Source organism: Pieris napi, chromosome 10 (genome assembly GCF_905475465.1).
Source record: "Pieris napi chromosome 10, ilPieNapi1.2, whole genome shotgun sequence".
Lineage (NCBI taxonomy): Eukaryota > Metazoa > Arthropoda > Insecta > Lepidoptera > Pieridae > Pieris > Pieris napi.
In genome coordinates, this window is record NC_062243.1 from 10426268 (window position 1) to 10445799 (window position 19532).

A 19532-nucleotide genomic window follows, 5' to 3' on the forward strand; every position below is an offset into this window, starting at 1 on the left:
AAATAAAGAATAAATTTTTATCTAAAATTAAAAAAACTAAATTTAGGTGTGGACTACCCTTTACATTTAGGGGGATGAAAAATAGATGTTGTCCGATTCTCACACAAAATTTCATGAGAATCGGTCGAGCCGTTTCGGAGGAGTTTAACCACAAACACCGCGACACGAGAATTTTATATATTAGATATAAGAGATAAGGAATGAAGATGGCTAGTATAATAATAATAAAGATAATTCACCGACATATACGGCCATTTTTATAGGTAAAGTACTAATAGAATTTAGCGTTTCTGTTTTATTGTTTCGACAATACTTGAAACAGACAACTCAACTAAACAGCTGTTACTCAAAAAATAAAAAAAGTATGCCTAACGTCGAAATGCTAAGAAGTCAAAAATCAGGAATTTGTTTCTTTTAGGGCATACAATCAACTGAATAATAATGAGAAAAATTACACTTTGAAAAGCATTATTTATAAGAAATTCTTGTTTAATATGAATACATACCTGCCCCTAAATTCTTGGATATCAACCATTCATAGATAGCCACGTGTAGTAGTTCGTCATCTCTTGACAAGCACTCCGATACTAATTTCCTTCCCTGAAACACAATGTTAAAAAATAACTAAATAAAGCTTAATAGAACTAAAAATAGTAAACAAAATATATTTTACCAAATTAAACATACGTATACGATCCTTAACTAAATACACCTAGACTACACTACTACAAAAAAGGAGGGTGTTAGTTTCACTTGTATATTGTTGGAATTGCATATTTGTGCCATTTATGTTAAACTAAATTCCACTTTTGGTAACAGTCCAAAATTCATCAAAATAAGCTCAGCGATTTTCGTGATATTTTTACTGTTAACAAAGACTTGAACTCTATCACGGATTAATTATAAACTTTAAATTAATCTAAGATGTTATGTAACAATCTAAGCTTAATGAACGACTATGAGTAGATTAATTACCTGATAATTGGCATCAGCGGGCGACATAGTAAGTAATGCGTCCGTAGTCTGCGCATGCGCGCGTTGAGGAGAGGATTCCGAGTTGCCCTCAGCGCTGCGTTCGTACAGTCGCTCGAGCGCAGTACAAACTTCACGGTATATCTCCATACTGTTAAAAATATATCTTGCTAAAGGATGTTTCTCACATTAAAAACGTAAGGTAATGGGTGTGTAATGATATAATATGATAGGTGGAATTTTAGCAAAAATTATGAAAATATGTATTTAAAAAAATACTTCGTTTGATTCAAATTCTCTATAAGCTATGCCCGCTTATAATCGTTGTATAATCATAATGTAGCTATTAACAATAATTAATTAGCCATCCAATAAAACTTCCTAAACGAATACCATTTAGTAGATCATTTACATAACTAGTTATATGCCGTAACATAGATAACAATTTACAATAAGTAAATAATCTTATTAAAATGGCGCCATATTAGTCAAATGTTGTTTTTGAAGTTATACTTCTTTGGCGCGTTATGAAAAATTGATGAGAGTGAAATTTTACGATGCGCGCGCACCGTTACATAAAATTAACAGAATGAAGTTAGTTCTAGATGGGATGAAAATCGATAATAACTATGTTCAAGTTGTATATTCTAGTATTTTAATATTTAGAACACGTGTTTCGTAACATTACAATTAAACAGTGTGAATAAATAAATATTATTTTGGTGATTTATTAAATCAATTTCATATACGACGGTGATAGTATTTACTAATAATTTATTATTTATTTGTATATCTATATATATTGAATATTAGTGATAAAACTGATTTGAATAAACTGTTTTGAGTGCATTTATAGATTTGAGGTTAATTGTCGGTATGTATAATGATCCAAAGAAGTATAACTTCCAACGCGTGTACATAAGTACACACTCTTTTTTTTTATTATATCGTTAATTTTTAATTGTAAATTTAATTTTAGTATAAAACATAAATAGCAAAAACATTTTGTACCAAATTTTCTATATGTTATCTTATAATTACCGTTTGTAGTACAACAAATGCCCTTCCCGGTCTTGTGAGGGCTGATCGCTCTTGTAGTAATATATTGCTCTGTCCTGGGGATCGATTTTCGAAGCGCATGTCACGCACAGTTCAACGATTCCAGCATAAAACCCAGCCGAAAGGAGTTTTGAACAAACCAGGGGTAGATTTACGTTGGGAGCCACATCCTAAAACGAAATAACTTTAAAAAAAATATATTTTTAATTGGACCATGGACGTTTAGGGCCAAGTCCTCGCGAGTACGTTGCCGGCCTTTTAAGAAGTTGTGAAACGACGGACGTCGAGGTAAGTTCTATAGCTGTTTTGGTTGGCTGTATTTTTTTATACTCAACACGAGTTTTTTTTTATTAGTTTTAGTTTATGTATTATCTATTAAATAAAAAAATTATTTTTCATGTATCCTTTGTATGTTTAGTTTCTTTTTTTTTAAATAACTATATGTAATATGTGTTTTTGCACATCTTGCCTACCTCATCTGATTTAATACATTTTTATTCTTTTCTCACAGTGGTTGCCTGGAAGAGATCGCTCGAAAGCGATAAGGCCGCCAGTTGCCCTCATTTATATTTAATTATCTTAAATTTTTATATGGTAATGCAAGGAAGTGCAAATAAATAAATAAAAAAATATACAGTCGCTCTTAGGGTACTTTCAGAGGCGAGACTTAACGCTAAGTACAACTCCCGTATGACAAAACCGTATTGGATTTGACTTAGCGCGTAGTCACGAAATTCAAGTTCGTTAGTATACGTATATGATTGAAGAGTTAAGTACAGTACAAGTTAAATCGTAAAAGTCTATTTAAATAACATACTTTACAGAGTTTTAGAGCCTGTTGGAGCATTTCTTCGCGTTCTGCCGAATTCTTCTGCTGTTTTGCAAATATCAATAATTCATTTGCCTGAAACAATACAACAAATACATTTTCAAATTATCCTTTTAACCTTTTAATATTTTTTATTAATTAAATTAAATGCGCAATAACAATAATTGTAATTAATAGGCGAATCTATGAAAGTTTATTGAAATCGATAATCTATTGAATTTATTGAAATTTATTAAAATTGATGTAAACAGTTTTAAAAGGCAAAGTTTTTGCGACAAAGCAGGTAGAAACAAAATTTACTCTGATCCTCACCTTCGAGCAAGTGGCGTCCTCTTGTCTATACAAACTGGGGCAGAGTTGTCGTAATTTCTGTGAAATGCCATCCACCGAGGCGTTGTCTCGAAGGTAGCCCGCGACGAGAGAACCCAGAAGTAGGCACGCTACTTCCTGACCACCAACTAACAACTCTCTGAAAAATTATTCCAAATGAATCTCTAATCTCTCCTTAAAATATTATTTTCCACGTCGATTCTTTTTTTTTAATACATGGTCTTTTCTCTTTGTCTCTCTCAAGTCTCTGATAATGGTAATGCTTATTGCATACAGGGACTTCAACGTGTTTCTAATATTTACTTGAGTGCAAATGAATAGTTGTCACTTTAACTTTCGTCTTCTGAGACGGTGAAATTCAGAAACGAGATATGCGCGAACTTGTATGTCAAAATTCAATACATTTTTATTTCAGATTTAGTAATAAGACTCTTTATGATCATGTTTAGGACCTCTATTCAAGCCGCTCTAAAGTTGCCACAGAATTAGACACATTATTTCAAAATAAACGTTTAATAAAAAGGAATGATTTAATCTAAATATTACAATAACTTTTTGTTATTTCTACTTTTGTATAAATTATTTTTATACTATGATTACAAATCTAAATCTTATTGAAATGCAAAGTATTAAAAAAATCATAACAAATATCTATAAAATACATACAAAAATATTGTTAATGTATGAGTCTTACCGAAAACAGGCAGCCTGCAATGCTTGCTGCTGCTCGGGTGGTAAGCTGGCTGCTACCACGTGGAACTGATGTTCACACAGTACCTTCCATAAACTCAACATTTCTATGGCCATTGCTGTAAAGATAAATATTTGCCTTTGATCTTAAAAATCCATACAATATAGAGGAAATGTAATTATGTTTTATTCACTATTGGTGTAATTTTAGAAGAAATAAAATATTATAAGTGGTTAATTAAATGTGCCAACACTGTTCGAGCCTTCAAAACACCTTTATGACTGACAATAAATTATACATTTGTATATTATTTGTTCAATTCTATTTATTATTCATTGTTGTTGTTTCTTTTTCATTTATTATCCAGTTTTATTTTTTTTTGTGTACTTAATTATAGGTATAATAAGTCAATCCACCGTGTATAAAGAAGAAAGTAGACAAGACAAAACAATATTAATATTGGCTTGGGAATTTGACAGAAAATGTTAAAAAATTGAAACAGACACAGAAATGTCCACCGTATGGTTCCGAGACTTCAAAGAACGGTTGCTTGCTTTTGAAGAAAACTATAGCAAATAGAAGAGATTATTTAGTTCTAAATCATAGTCACCACTTACATAACTGCATGTTTCCTGACCTTAATAAATTCGCCTTTATATGTGTTATTTAAATTTGTGTGTAAACCAAAAATTTTATGTGTAAACCCCATTTTAGAGACTTATATACTTACTTATAAATATCTTGAGCGCGTGAATAGAAGCATGTTCGTCAGAATGCGGTGGCGCCACCACCCTTTGCATGAAAGATGACACTCGCTGTAACTTCTTCACTATGAACGCACAATCCTCACCCGTCACTTTACTTGACATCTATAATAAAATTCATCACCAAATATTTAGCTTAGGTATCGTACAAATATTTAATTACATATTTAAAAAACTCCTTCAGTTCGTACATAATACAGCTTTTACTTTAAGATCTATGGCGAACTTAAATTTTAAGTAACCGTTTAATCTTCAGCGACTCCTACTAGTTTTAACAGGTTAAAAGTTTACTAGTTTTAACCTTTAACCACAAAATTTTTTAAGTTCTAACACTCGCTCGTACGGTGAAGAAAACATCGTGAGGAAACCGTATCTCAAATCCAGAAATTGATATATGTCTGACAGAAGGCTGATCCTACTTATCTATGAAATAAAAATGATCAAAGAAACGGATGCAATCTGTCGAGACCTATTTAGGGTTGTATTATTATTAATTTTGAGGTATGAGGAGTTACTAGTGATAAATGCCTTCTATGACGATTTAAAAAAATTCTATATGTAACTAGCAGACCAGCCAAGCGTTGCTGTGGCTGAGGTTTTAGTTATATTACATAGTAGCAAACTATTTAAGGGAAACGGTAGGAGAACACCAGTCATGGGGAACACCATGCTTTTTTGGTAGTTATGCCATTAAATTGTAGCTTATGTGAAACGTTGTTACTTTCAACACAGCGCCATCTGATAGAATTGTGACAATCAAATAATAAACAAATATTTTGCAATAAAATAATATGCGGGTATAAATTGAGATGTAAGCTATCCTATCTTTTAAGTTGGATCAAACTACACACGGTGTGCAAATGTGATTGATATCGGTTCGGTAGTTTAGGAGTATATAATATATATATTAAGATAGTCAACAAAAAAACTATTTAACTCATGTCGTAAAATTCACTAGTTATCAAGTCAGTCAAGTGCATAATAAAATACAATTTGTCTTCACTAACCTGTAGGTTAAACACATTTCAAACTACAATTAAAATATAAGTACATATGTATTACTTTCGTAAAACAATATTATGTCAAAATAATTCTTGATAGGATGCTGTAACTTTAAATATATAACTTCATTCCTACTTTCAGGCAAGGTTAAAAAATTATGTATCAAAAATCTAACCTTTAACTTAAAATCATTCATAGACGATAGAATCAATAACTTACAAATTCCTTCTTATCGGGCGTGAGTGATTTGGTGACACACTTCAAATTCCATATGGGACACAAAATTCTTCCAACATAAATGTATAGGCCGTTGTGCTTAGCGCTGTATTCTATTTGGAAATCTCTTGGCTGACTCATGTTCCCCACAAATGACGATTGGTTGAAGGCCGTCTGACTGACATTCTGGTATGGAGACATCATGGATTGATTGCCCGATTGATTCATTTGTTGGAAGGATTGAACCTGCGGCCTCATTTCTTGCGGTCTAGACATTGGTGTTGACATTTGGCGAGGTGAGAATTTTGGTGATCCTGGAAAGAGATTATGAATTTAAAACATATTTAATAACAAATAGAAATATAATTTGTCTAATACTTGTAATAGTATAAGAATTTTTATTAAGAAAAATATGTTTTTTTAATTATATTGAGAATTTTAACGGTATTCATGATATTTTAGATACCATGGCCCCCAAAAGACAATACAATTCAAAAACTTCAAATAATAATAGTGCTAAAAGCTACCTATGCTAGGTCCCTGTGAGATCTGATGCGACTGAAGCGGCGCAGGCGCAGCTTGGGTTCCGTAAATGAAGAACGCTCGCGATGCCCACTCACTTATGGTGAGGTCGCCACTTGTGGCTTCTTCGCACGCGAGATACAATGCGCACGCGCAAGCCTGATCGTAGCCTTGTAGCTGAAGATGAAATTAATCTCTATTAAGACATTTTTTTACCAAAAAAATATACCAATATTTTAATTCATGTCCATTACAAAAACAAAAACGTCAAAAAATATACCTGAAACAAGTCTTTAACAGGCTGTGCATCGGGTCCACGATAGTCCCTTAGCAAGGCCCGGAGAAGATCTGGTGGAGCACCGGCGCTTATGAGGGCGGCGCCCCACGCACTCACTACCGCCCAACGGGAGCCCGACCATGGGTCTGTTATATGGGGTATATTAATACATATTTAAAAATGTTATTTGTGAAATGTGGGTTTAGTTTTTTTGTGGTAAATAAAATGTTTAATAATTAAAGTATGAACACTTGGTAAAAACTGTTTTAGCAACTTTTGTAAGAATTTTTTTATTTAAATTTAATAAAATTGTTTCCATCTTGAATATGGAACCCAAACATAAATAAAAATATCTAACAAATTTTAATCAGCGTGTAAAAATCTTAAAATATTTATACTTATAAACCTAGTAAAAGCTATTTTAAAAATAAGAAGACATCTGCATTTATCTGTTTTTATTTTATTTGTGAATTTGATTTATTGAACATAATTTATAGCATTTTTTTTCTCCAAAAATCAAAAGTAATTTTTACCTTTCTTAGCGAGTAGGGCAGGTGAGAGATGCGCCGCTTGTACCATGGGCAAGGCGGTAAGGGCCCACACTGGTCCATCAAGGGGGAGGAGAGAATGGGCTTCACTAAAGGCAGCTCCCCCCAAGGATCGGGACATACACCAGAGTGTCTCGGCTTCCCCACCACCAGTGGAGCAAATCATTACCAGAGTACCTGAGGAGTCAGTAATTCAGTATAAATAAAAGAAATTAATTTTACATTTGACTTTTGTCTAAATTCCGTTGGAATCAACTTTATAACCTAACATGGGAGACATTGCAAATATCTTAAGCAAAAAGATCTTATATGCCAAAGAAAACATATTTAATATTCTCAAAAATAATAAATAATTATATGTAGCTTTGAAATTGGTAACAAACAGTTGGTGGTGGTAAAAAACAACATGGGTTTTATATATAATTCAAACCATAACCAAAGTGATATACATGTCCATATAGCTATTCAAGTCATAAGGTATCAGTACATAAGTGCTTTAGGAAGGCACAAAATATTGATCACCAATATGTATGTAAAAATGAGCAATGGACCAAAAACATAAATAAACATACACATAATAACATAAACACTAGCTCATTTATTTTAAAAATAAAAAAAAAACCATAGTAATTTTCTCACTGCAAATAAGTCAAAAAATATATTTATAATAACATACCATTATCATATACAGCATTGTGGACTTGTTTCGGTTTCAGAACTGATGCATTTGGTGTGAAGCCTGGTGGAAACCTCACATGTAATAAAATGAGGTCCCGGGGCCTAGCTGGACCTCCTTGGTTGACACTAAAATGTTAAAAATGCATTTGAAAATATTTCATACTGAAGAAATTTGAACAGGCTGGTTGGGGGGAGCCGAGTATGTAAAACAAAACACGATTGTGCACTCCATTTGATTGTGATTTTATTTTATTATACAGCAACTCAAATGTAAAACAATGTCTTTCCTAAATTTAAAATTATGGGTTTAGGTTCTTTTTGTTCCTATATACCGTAGAGTTTTAGTAGCACATAGTAATGGGATGAGAGTTGCATGCTGAAACCACTACGCAACACTGCTTCGCTTCAACTTCTTACATATATTTATAACTTACTCTTGACAACCAGTGCTAAAATATAATCTAGCTCCAGATTGTGTGATGGCAACTAGATTTAAATGTTCTGATTCACATTCCTCGACAGCAGATATTGCGATAACTGGCTTGAAGTTATTGGTTTCTACTGTTCTGAAAAACATAATGGGTTATAATTAACATTACAAATTATTTCTAATAAGACACTACTTATATAACATCAGTCATCATAGGTTCTCCAATTTTGAATTTGGAAAGCATAAGGTTTTTCTATAGGATTCAAACCATGGCGTAGGCTTTTAGCCTCCATAGCTGCGAAAGTAGTTAATATACATTATATAATCTCTATTTGCCCCTGGGTGAAGTAAAAAAAAGAATGTTATGATAATGGAAGGACAATAATTTCCTTTTATTATACAAACAGATTTCTATGAAAATACTTGAGGTAAAAAATAATATGCACCAATAATATTTATTTATTATAACATTTAATAATATAAATGAAAGTCAATAATTTAGATTATTAGCACTCACTTTACTACATCCAAAGCTGATGCAACAATTCGATTTTGTGTTAATCTTGTAATCTTGCTAATATCTTCACCGTCTTCACCAAGATCAAAAACTTCTATACAACCCTTCTCACTAAGTGTATATAAAATATGCCGAGAATTATCAACTTCAATTTTAACTATAGGGTCTTCATCATACAATGCAGCATTAAGAAATGAAGGCACTAGGAATGAAAGGGCACTTGTTGAATGGTTAATTTTTTTACAATGTTTTCCAAACCAACCTAATTGTGCCTGTAAAAAAGAATTGTGCTATGGTAAAATAAATGAGATATTGCCAATATTAATAAGACTGCTATTTTTTGGATTTCATAAATGGTCTTTTGTCCTATTAAATCCTTTTATAATTGACATTTAATTAATTCAGTAAAGTTTTGATCAATTGAAGTAAATAAAATAATCTATGAGACATGTATGTGGGCAGAAGTGTCTGCTCCATGTACAATTGTTCTACAATCATACCTGGTAAGTTATTTCATAAAGACATCCATCCTTTCCGCCCATAAAAATTCTTCCTCTGCAGGTCGATTTAACACATAACATTGAAATTCCATCAGTTGGTAACACAAACACCGGTTCAGGAACTAAATGTATTTCTTCAAACTCAGAAGATCCATCTTGTTTATTACTTGAAAATGTTACACCTGTAAAAAAATTATTTAATTACAAAGAGTAAATACATGCTAGCTAAGCTTTTCATTTAAAACCAGAATTCATAAAACAGAAGGGATGTGCATTGTGCACATTTTATAACAATATAGTATTGTTTAGAAGCGCGGCATCCAAAATTAAAATAACCATGATGATCGCCAACCTTCGCAAGGAGATGGCACTATAAGAAGATGTGATATTTTATATTAGTATGGGATGGGTAATAATGGCTAATTTCTGTTTGTTGAATTACACTTATAGACCAAGGAAAATAACATTAATTTATATTCTTGTTTTTGTCATCATATTTTTCAAACACTCACCTAATACTACAATTTCCACTGTTGTAGTTAGAACCAAGAGGTATTTTACAAAACTTTGAAATACACCTGGCTTTGGTTTGACTAGGCCCACACTTACTATTGTTTCCCCCAAACCATCGAAATATGCTACATCACTGCCATGTTCAAAAGCCCAAACATAAATATTACTGTCTATAGCTAACCACACTCTGCTTATTTCTGGAAATACACCCATCAAGCAATGGCACTGCATGTCTGTTTTTATGTTAAGGAATTTAAAGTGAAATGTCCTAGAAGACAATAAGTTATCTTTTTGTTTTAAATTTCTATAGGTTTTAAGTTATTGAAATATAATGTTTTTATATGGCTTAAAATAAAAATAATAAAGCCATTATAAAATATTAATATTGATTATTTTAAGACATATAATATGAAGTATGTTTAATTAAGTGTTGTCTTTTATTATTTAAAGGATACGAGCAAAGTGTTCCATTATTTCTGGTGGCAGTGGAACTTTGTTCAAAATCTTTAATTGGGATAAAGTGGAATGATTTAATAAAGCTGCTAGATTTCTGTAGTCACCAGCGTTTAGGCCACTACATGTTGGAGTACCTTGTACTGCTATACCAGTTATCTAAAAATTTTAACGAGATTAATTTATTAATAATTTAACAAACAGAGTTATTATTGAATATTTCTTATACGAAGTAATAAGTAAAATCATACCTCAAGAAAAGAAGGGCGGGAATTATCACAAGTTATGTACCGATCGAGTGTACACCCCGCCAGTTCTAAAGACTCCAGCTGCATTTTACTGTTTTCAGGTTTTCTAATTACTTCGCTATTACTAATTATACTCGGCATCTAAGGGTAAGAATTTTATAACATAACATCACAAGGTAAACACAAATTCAAACAAAAATTAGGTTATTTTCCCAATTCCAATCTGTCAAATTATTTGACAAAAGTTTTACAATTTATGGCTTTTCAGTTTGCACCAACCTTTTTAAATGTTTCCAAAAAGCTATTGCAAACTTTATATCACTAACCACTTATAATTAAATAATAAAAAGTTTATAATTCCCATCTATTGGTAAATTAGAAGACTTTGCACAGTAAAAGAATAAGACATCAAAGGCACGGACTACGAAGTAAATATAAATTTAATTCATAAAATATTTAACGGCTCCTGCGACTTGCGACTCCACAGATAGTTTAAAAAAATATGTATGTCAATTGTCAGCTTGTTTCCAATCGGCATAGAGTATGGAAGTTTATACAGAACATGAACTCTGTTTTAGACATTTTTGGTTCAAAGCGTCAAAAATAAATTTGTCTCTATTGCTACAGTACAATTGCATTATATAAAAGACAAATTTAGTTGATGCTAAAAGTCAAAAATCATTTAATCATATAGGCAACACAATGTACACTTATTTATGAACGTCAAAAAAAAAAGAAATGTATATGAAATGCTTCTAACTTTACATTTAGTTCTCAAATCAACTCTCCTCCACTCTTTTTAATCGCCATGTTTTTTAACACAACGTTTGTAAGGAGCTGCAACCATTATACCATGTTCCACATGACATCTTAAGTAATTAATATTAATAACATAAATTAAAAACAAAGCTCTATCAGCAAGAGGCATGGTGAAATAGGAGCACGCACTTACATTCTCGTGCGAACAACACGCAAACACATAGTCGAAATAACTAACATCACCGCATACACGAAATCAAGTACGACCAGTCACCACAAGTAGCACCCGTTCACGAGTCTGACGCATGGCCAGCCATCGGCCCCCTCGCCATATTTTAGGGAGAGAGACAACCCGACGCATGGATGCCACCACAAGTAATGACATTTAAGTGAGCATGACGATCCTTGAAATGTGAACTTGGCTACATAGGAAAATAATAATAATACTACTTATAGTGAAATAATTTTATACCACATGGATCACGGTTTGTTCCCACTTTACATTAAAACAGTCGTGGATGTTGACGATCGCCCCAGAGACTGGAGATGCAAATTTTATTATATTATTTTTTACATTGATAGTAACTGTATTCGGTATATTTTCTAATTATGAATTAGTTCGTTTTTATTATACTAATAAAAATTACCAGAGGTTTGTAAGAAAATGACATACTTATATATTATACTAATATAAATACTTCAGTTTTCAGCGTTATTGAAAAAAATATATTTTCTCCGTTTGACGCGCGAGTGAAACCGCTGTCAATTAATTAAAGAGGGCCCAAAATTGGGCTTCATTTTATAATCGCTCCTTAGATATAGGAGGCAAAATACGACGACTTAATGAACTTTAATAGGGAAATAAATACAAAACTCAGATAAAACAAAATTTGTTCTATTAAAACATTCAAATAAGTCTAAATTGTACTATTAGCTAATTATTTAAAACAATATCTTCGTTTATTAACAACTCTCCTTGGGGACCATTGAACAATTCGCCCTCAGTAGCAATGAGTCGGCCTCTCAAGAACGTATGGATCACTTTCCCTTGGAGTACTCTATACATATAGGGACTGATCTAGAAAAAAACAATTTCTGTGTAACAAAATATTTGTATATGATATGTAAGCGCTTTAGAGAGTAGATTACTTGAAATGTATTAATATGTATTGAAATTAGGACATTTATGACATTTATTTCTATCACCATAGAGAAACTAAACTTTTGAACAGTCTCAGTTATCTATGGGGATAGCAAAACAGTTGAATAAATCCAAAACGACTATTCATTTATTTATTCAAATTTTAGTTATCAGTTCAGGCGATCTAAAAGAAATTCTTTAAGACTTTACTAATTTTAAATCGTCGTGATACTTACTTTATTTTTATACATAATAATTTCTGGTGTAAGTACGAAAGAGGCTTCTGGATCGAAATAAATCATATCGGCATCGTAGCCCGGTTTTAGCATGCCTTTATTCTGCAGACCTGTCATCAAAGCAGGGCCTGATGACAAATACCGACTCACAGTACTAAGGGGATAGCCGCGTGCCTTCGCCTCCGTCCAGAATAAAGAAACACCTGAAATATTGTTTTCATTAGGTGTGAGGTTTGACTAAATGGCCTGGTTCATATTACTGAAGCTTTTGTTAAGAACTTCTTTTGTCTTGTTTAAAGTCTCACTGTAGTGTTGAGACTAAGCGATCAGTATGAGTCTGGTACAGATACCGGCAAACATCTTGTACAAATGTCCTTGCCTGCGCAGAAGTGATTTTTAGATATCACTGGAAGGGGGGGGGGAAGTTGACGTTTGTGTCCCGCGCGTCCCGAAAACTTTCCCCCATTCCCTTGTTTAATGCTCAAGAAGTTTGCCGGTATCTGTATCTGTATCTATATTATTTATAGAATTAGGACTCAAAGTCAAAATTCGCGCGCTCTCAACTCTGAATTTTAAATTGATACTTCTATTAGTACCAGCTGTCTCATTACTACCAACATTATTATATATTGAGAAAGTGCGTTCAGTCTACATAATAAGCAATATTTTTCATAATAATTGTTATTATAACACATAGCATACTAAATGTCGTGTTAATTATTAGGAAAATGATTATCAGCTGAATTAATTAGACGTTTACCTTGAATCTCGTTTAAAAAATCTATAAGAACTACAATATATGTGTATAATAACAATCTCTGAGGGCTTACTCAAGATGCCTAAGAGTAGTGCACACTGCACATATACAAATTTAGTTAGTATATATAGTAGATAGTAGTAGGGAAAACTAAATTTGTATGAAAATTTTCCGACACGAACTGTAATTTTCATTCAAATTTAGTTTTCTACTTTCTACATACACTTCTGTTAAGGTATCTTGACTAAGCCCCCAGTATCGCCAAAGCTATATGCCTCTTGGCCACATATTGCATCTATCGTAAAACAATTGATAATAGCTATATAATATATCCTATAGCAGTCAAAATGACGACAATTTTTAATTAGTCAAAATTTAAAAAATAAGTAAAATACGGTTGTTGGTATAATAATTTACCGACCAAATTGTACTGATGATACTCCTCCCCACGCGGTTAAAAAGTTGGTGCCTTTTAATTCACGCACAGATGGTGAATGATCAGATGCAATCAGATCTAATCTGTGTTCTTTAATGTATTGCCATAGTTTTTCCTGAAAAATTACAAAGTATATTTGTAATACGGATAAGCTTTTAAACGGATGTCTTATATTGGTCTGTTGTAGCTGGCGGCTTCAACACATTTACACTTTGTGCTTGTGTAGTGTCTGTGAAACACAGTTCGCGGGCAGCTAGTATATTAATATAACAATTTTTATTATTAAATAACAGTATTAAATATCATTTTTATTTCCCCATTTTTGATTTAAAATGTACCAACTCCGTTGACGTTTTTTATCATTTGCGTTGAATAATAAATCAAGTTTGTCGTTTTTCCCTCAGCAAAGTTGCAATTGTTCTATCAATAAATTTGAAATATTTTTTCTCACATTTCGTTATCAGGAAAGTAGGCTATAACAATTAACGCTTTTTCCAATTAAGTGTCTATATATTTAAACGATGCAAAAAACCTTGTTGGCTTGATTCCGGATGGGTGGGGAACATTTGTACTCAGTATGACCTGGTGGAATCTGTTCTGAAGCAAGGGTAAGGTAATGGTGGCAGGTTTCCGCCGTAACACCTCCTCGCCAACGTTTGTTACCACTTGCAATTCTTTGTTTACGAGCCTCCTCCAGTATTGGAACGACACCTTCCGCTGATACGTGGACTACGTGAACGTGAACACTGAAAAATAATTTCGAAACATAGCAAGGATGGAGGATAAAAGAAGTACAGTCAAAACCGTTTACGACGACATCGTTTAAAACAACATACCGGTTATATCGACCAAAATCAAACGTCCTGGCTGAATTCTATTGTATAAGGTTCTTAATAACAACGTCATCGGCTGTTACGACTATCGGTTTTTACGACCAAATATGAGTAGTCCCTTCGATGTCGTTATAACAGATTTTGACTGTATTAATATTTGTTTTGTTCTCATTTTAATTATAATTTCTATATTGTGCGTGCCGGGCGCGCATATTCCGTATCATATGTTCTGTCTATTACAAGTTACCCTTTTTCATTCACTTAGCCAAATTGTATAAAAGGTCAGCTAGTTATTTGTTATTTCCTTTAAATGATGATAAACATGATTCTTACTCATACTCTCCAATATATTTAGCGATTAACGAAACGGCATCAAGCTCCATTTGGGCTGGTCGTGTTGCGAGGTATGTGTCGTAAAGATAGGGTTCTGGAAATAATTTATAAAAAAAATACAATTATAACACGGGTTTTAACCCGATACCGTAACATAGATTTTAATGGGAATAATGTTTTAAACAATTAACCGCAGTAACACTTGGTCGAGGTTTCAGCTCAGTTGGTAACACACATAGCTCGTCCTGTGTATAGAATACAAGCATAACCCTTCTACTTATAACTAAGCTAGTTAGGCATGTGCCACAGAACCACGTACGCTGAGCCGTTTTTTCCGGGCATCACCGTTATGTGGAAGCAGCTGCCCACTGAAGTATTTCCGAACCAATTCGACTTAGGGTCCTTCAAGAAAAGAGTGTACCAATTCATAAAGGCTAGCAAAGAAATCGCGAGCCCTCTGGCATTAAGTGTCCATGGGCGGTAACTTACATCACACACACAACACTTAACATCAGGTGAGCTGCTTACCCGTTTGCCTTTTGTCCTATAAAAAACGGACACAGAAATGTCCCACCGTGTGGTAAGATTTTTATTTTAAATACTGGTCGTTGTTTATCTAAATCTACATTGTGATCACAAAATATATATTACCGACGGAACGTGTTATTTTTATATTCATGTCTATAGTGATAAAACTGAACACTTTGGTAAACAATGAGTAATATACTTAGTTTGTAATTTATGACAAAGTGAAGTCATTTAAAAATCCCTCAAATAAATAAAATTCCCTAGTATAAGGATATTGAAAAAATCGGAAACATTATGTATTAAAATAAAATTCCAATGTAATTATTATGACATTAGGCTAGAAATTATTTTGTCAGCCACTAATGAAGTATGACTAACTACCCAGCCATTCAGAATAATTAATATTAATAAAGTAATAATACCTGTACAAAACGCGCTGCCATCACAATCATTTCTTATATTTGAGTCGTTTAACTCTGAATGGAACTGAAACAAATGAATTTATGAAGACTACAGAAACGTTTTGTAAATTTGAATACATAAAATGTTTTCAAATAGCAAGGTAATTCATTTGTTTTTAAAACTCACGGCCAAAACAGACTGGGTCCCATTAAACGCAGCAAATACTTTTTCTAAATCGTCAACGTTGAGGTTAGGGAATTCAGGAACTCCACTATCTATAAGAAATCCTTTAAACCCTACGACCCCGGCTTCTATCATGCTTGGATACTCATTCTAGAACAAAAAATATTGTCTATAATATATCGTAAATAAAGCTGAGTTTCATCATCGGACGTCAAGGCAGAATACAAAATACCATCCGTACCACCTTGACGTCCATCGTTCCACAACTGAGCGTTTCTTAAGGCAATTTCTGCCGCGCACCACAACTATGTGGAACCAGCTGCCCACTGAATTATTTCCGAAACAATTCGACTTAGGGTCCTTCAAGAAAAGAAATTAACAATTCTTAAAAGGCCGGCAGCGCGCTTCAGAGCCTTCTGGCAGTGCAAGTGTCAATGGGCGGCGGTATCACTTAACATCAGGTGAGCCTCCTGCGCGTCTACCTCCTGTAACATAAAAAAAAACAAATGTTATATAATTAATATACATACTTCGTTGTTTGGAATAGCACCACCCCAAAAGCCAACATCGACAAATACTTCTTCCCTTGCAGCTTTTGCTTTGATTCTAAGGTTTTCTAGTGTTGTCGTAGGAGGTATAGAGTTCCTAAATACAGAATTAGTTTAGGTTATCTCTTTAATAATGTCATAGCTGGTTATGTGGTTGGATCCACTGGACACAATGAATGTCCTTATTTACCAACTTTATCGTTCCAACAAGACCTTACCCTCATCTCTTACGTATAGAAACAAATAAAACAATATTACTAGAAAGTTGTTGTGAGATTAACATGTTCATATTTATAACAGTTTAGCTGCTGTTTAACAAATTAATTATTTTCAAAAACGCAATTTTATCTACACAATTATGTCTGTAGACATATTAATCCTAGGCAATACACTAAGTCTGAAGTACGAAAGAAGTGAAGAAGACGAAAAGTTCCAGAGTCCCTATTTTTATGATTAATATTTGATAACATACAAAGGCATATCCAGAATAGTGGTAAAACCGCCTACAGCAGCTGCCTGTGTTGCAGTAACGAAACCTTCCCAAGACGTCCGACCTGGTTCATTCACGTGAACATGGGAATCCACAGCGCCAGCCATCAAAGCTAAATTTCCTCCATCAAACACCTGCAAATACAATCTCGTATTGTTTCTTTATTGTCATAGTTATAACATTGTAATTACCTTAATATTATTAGTTATTACCTTTATCGTTCTATCTCCACTTTGAAGCAATGCATCAACAGAGTCTCGAGTTAAAACACTTTCAATAACTCCATTTTTATCAACCAGTACACCACCATCGAACTCTGCCGATTCAGTCACAACTCGTCGACTAAGGAACAGCTGTCTGCATATTTCATGTGGCTTTAAACCTCGACACGCAACACCCGCAATTAATCCTTTAAAAAAAAACACGTATTACTTCAATATTTTGAAAATAAAATAGTTTAAATTTGAATAAGTACCTAATAATAAAATATATATATTATACTTAAAGAGCATATTTAATAAAAAACGTTGCTTTAGATCTGCGTGCTCTACTCAACTGACGGCTTTTCATATTAAGAGGCGATAATCCTGAAAATTATCTCAATATAAATGAAAATTTGTGTTTTAATCTTTTTCAATATTTACATGGAAGTTTTCGGATTTGTTAATCTAATGTAAGGCTCTTTTTATTTTATGATTAACTACAGCTTTAACCCTATATGTAGAGAAATTATTAATTTTTTAAAAACTTAATATTAGCTTGTATCTCATATACAACTATCTATTAAAATTCTAATAATAAATATATTAAAATAAATTAAATTGGAAACAACGTGAACCATAATAATATTATGTAATATGAAATCAATTGTTATATAAGATTTATCTCATAAATAACACGTTTTGTAAACAAAAGTTATGTGATTGAAATGTTATCAATTGATATTTACTGATATTTGAATGTAAAAGATTGATTATTATTCTTACAAGAAGGACATCTTCAAATCAAATTATAGTTGTCATTAAGTTTAAGCAGTTTATAAAATATTTTTTTAACATTATTTTATTGTATTATTATATACCTAGTCCATCCAGCCATAAGTTCTGTTACAAATGAAAATGCATTTTTTTTATGTAGTAATGTAATGGTATTAAAATTTATACCTAATACATATCTCATAGTCTCAGCAAATAATAAAAATATTCTATTCGAAATGGCCACCTTTGGCTTTTATACAGGTCTTTAATCTGTTTGGCCACGAATCTATGGATTTATACACTGTTTCCAAGGAAAATATCGCCACTGCTTGCTCCAAAGATTTTTAAGAGACTCAATGTCACCGTGTCGTATAGAGCATGTCCTCTAAAACTGATCTTAATTTGTGGTCCAAAGGGTTGAGGTCTAGATAAGGGCCAGTCTTCAGCTCTTATAAAGTCCGGAACGTTGGTTTCAAGCCAGACTTGGGTAGTTCGTGGGTGCAGACCAAGTGTTGTTGTATCTGTTGATAGTACGATATACGAACATACGGCTGATACCAAGCTTTCGAAGTGTCTGGAATATGACCGACGGCTCCATACCCACTTTGTGCAAGGCGATCACTGCAAGCCTATTTTCTTTAACACCCCATTCCATAATTGTAATTTGATAATGAGCACGAAAAAATATGAGAAATGGCGCAAATTCGAAAGAAGTTTTAAAATAATATACGTGTTCCAAATTCAAAATATGTAATTAAAAAGTTGAAAAAAGGAAAAGTTTTTATGTACCAGTTTTATGGCCAGACTAGTTACATAACCTGATTTGATGTCCTTTTAAGAATGCATTTATTAGTTATGAATATGTATGAATTTTCTATGATAACAATGTGACTTGAAAATTTAAAATTATTTTATTATCATTACTACCGTCTTTCCACAACTGAGCGTTTTTGCCACGCACCATCACTATTTGTAACCAGCTGCCCACCCAAGTATTTCCGAACCAATTCGACTAAGGGTCCTTCAAGAAAAGACCATTTCTCAAAAGGCCGGCAATGCAATTGCGAGCCCTCTAGCAATGAGAGTGTCTATGGGCGGCGGTATAGCTTAACACTAGCTGACCTGGCGAACATCGTACCGCCTTACAGTCGATTCCTTTTTTGTTTAAAATACTTATTCCGCTATTCCGGATACCGGTCTAGCTAAGATAAAAAAAAAGGGTGCGTGTACTTATGTACGCGCGTAAGAAGTTATACTTCTTTGGCATTATTAAAAATAGTTTTTGATTGCATGCAAATAATTAATTACAATTAAATAATCAAAGACTGGAAAAGGAGTCATTAAAGTCAATAAAGTTCAG

At 33.0% G+C, this 19532-nt stretch overlaps 2 protein-coding genes across 2 annotated transcripts in view; both read right to left on the reverse strand.

The window, feature by feature from the left end:
• LOC125053032 (nuclear pore complex protein Nup154) overlaps positions 1–11031 on the reverse strand; it is a 17140-nt gene extending 6109 nt beyond the window's left edge. The window contains exons 1-19 of the mRNA XM_047654206.1: positions 10829–11031; positions 10553–10690; positions 10304–10460; positions 9848–10081; positions 9336–9517; positions 8836–9107; positions 8323–8454; positions 7887–8014; positions 7196–7387; positions 6666–6808; positions 6391–6562; positions 5867–6177; positions 4612–4750; positions 3885–3999; positions 3173–3329; positions 2849–2935; positions 2014–2201; positions 976–1123; positions 507–600 (exon numbers count right to left, since the gene is read on the reverse strand). Of these exons, the coding sequence (XP_047510162.1) occupies positions 507–600; positions 976–1123; positions 2014–2201; positions 2849–2935; positions 3173–3329; positions 3885–3999; positions 4612–4750; positions 5867–6177; positions 6391–6562; positions 6666–6808; positions 7196–7387; positions 7887–8014; positions 8323–8454; positions 8836–9107; positions 9336–9517; positions 9848–10081; positions 10304–10460; positions 10553–10690 (2989 nt within the window). The 5' untranslated portion in view covers positions 10829–11031. The remainder of the gene's footprint in view (positions 1–506; positions 601–975; positions 1124–2013; positions 2202–2848; positions 2936–3172; positions 3330–3884; positions 4000–4611; positions 4751–5866; positions 6178–6390; positions 6563–6665; positions 6809–7195; positions 7388–7886; positions 8015–8322; positions 8455–8835; positions 9108–9335; positions 9518–9847; positions 10082–10303; positions 10461–10552; positions 10691–10828) is intronic.
• A 1156-nt stretch (positions 11032–12187) lies between these two features.
• Positions 12188–17841, reverse strand: LOC125053352 (allantoinase-like). The gene is made up of 11 exons (XM_047654687.1): positions 17671–17841; positions 17408–17604; positions 17178–17329; positions 16688–16802; positions 16161–16307; positions 15995–16058; positions 15045–15138; positions 14411–14624; positions 13864–13993; positions 12686–12888; positions 12188–12386 (listed from the first exon to the last, which is right to left on the reverse strand). The coding sequence occupies exons 1-11, from the start codon at positions 17705–17707 to the stop codon at positions 12243–12245; spliced, it is 1497 nt and encodes a 498-aa protein (XP_047510643.1). The 5' UTR covers positions 17708–17841; the 3' UTR covers positions 12188–12242.
• Between the last annotated feature and the right edge of the window lie 1691 nt (positions 17842–19532).

What these genes read in the sequence shown, in the direction of transcription:
- LOC125053352 (XM_047654687.1), bottom strand. Translation starts at nt 17,707, where the DNA reads ATGCTCTTTAAGTATAATATATATATTTTATTATTAG. An exon ending in ACTATTCTGGATATGCCTTT is followed by an intron (nt 16,803 to 17,177) that starts GTATGTTATCAA and finishes TTCTGTATTTAG; the next exon opens with GAACTCTATACCTCCTACGA. An exon ending in TGGCAGCGCGTTTTGTACAG is followed by an intron (nt 15,139 to 15,994) that starts GTATTATTACTT and finishes AATTATTTCCAG; the next exon opens with AACCCTATCTTTACGACACA.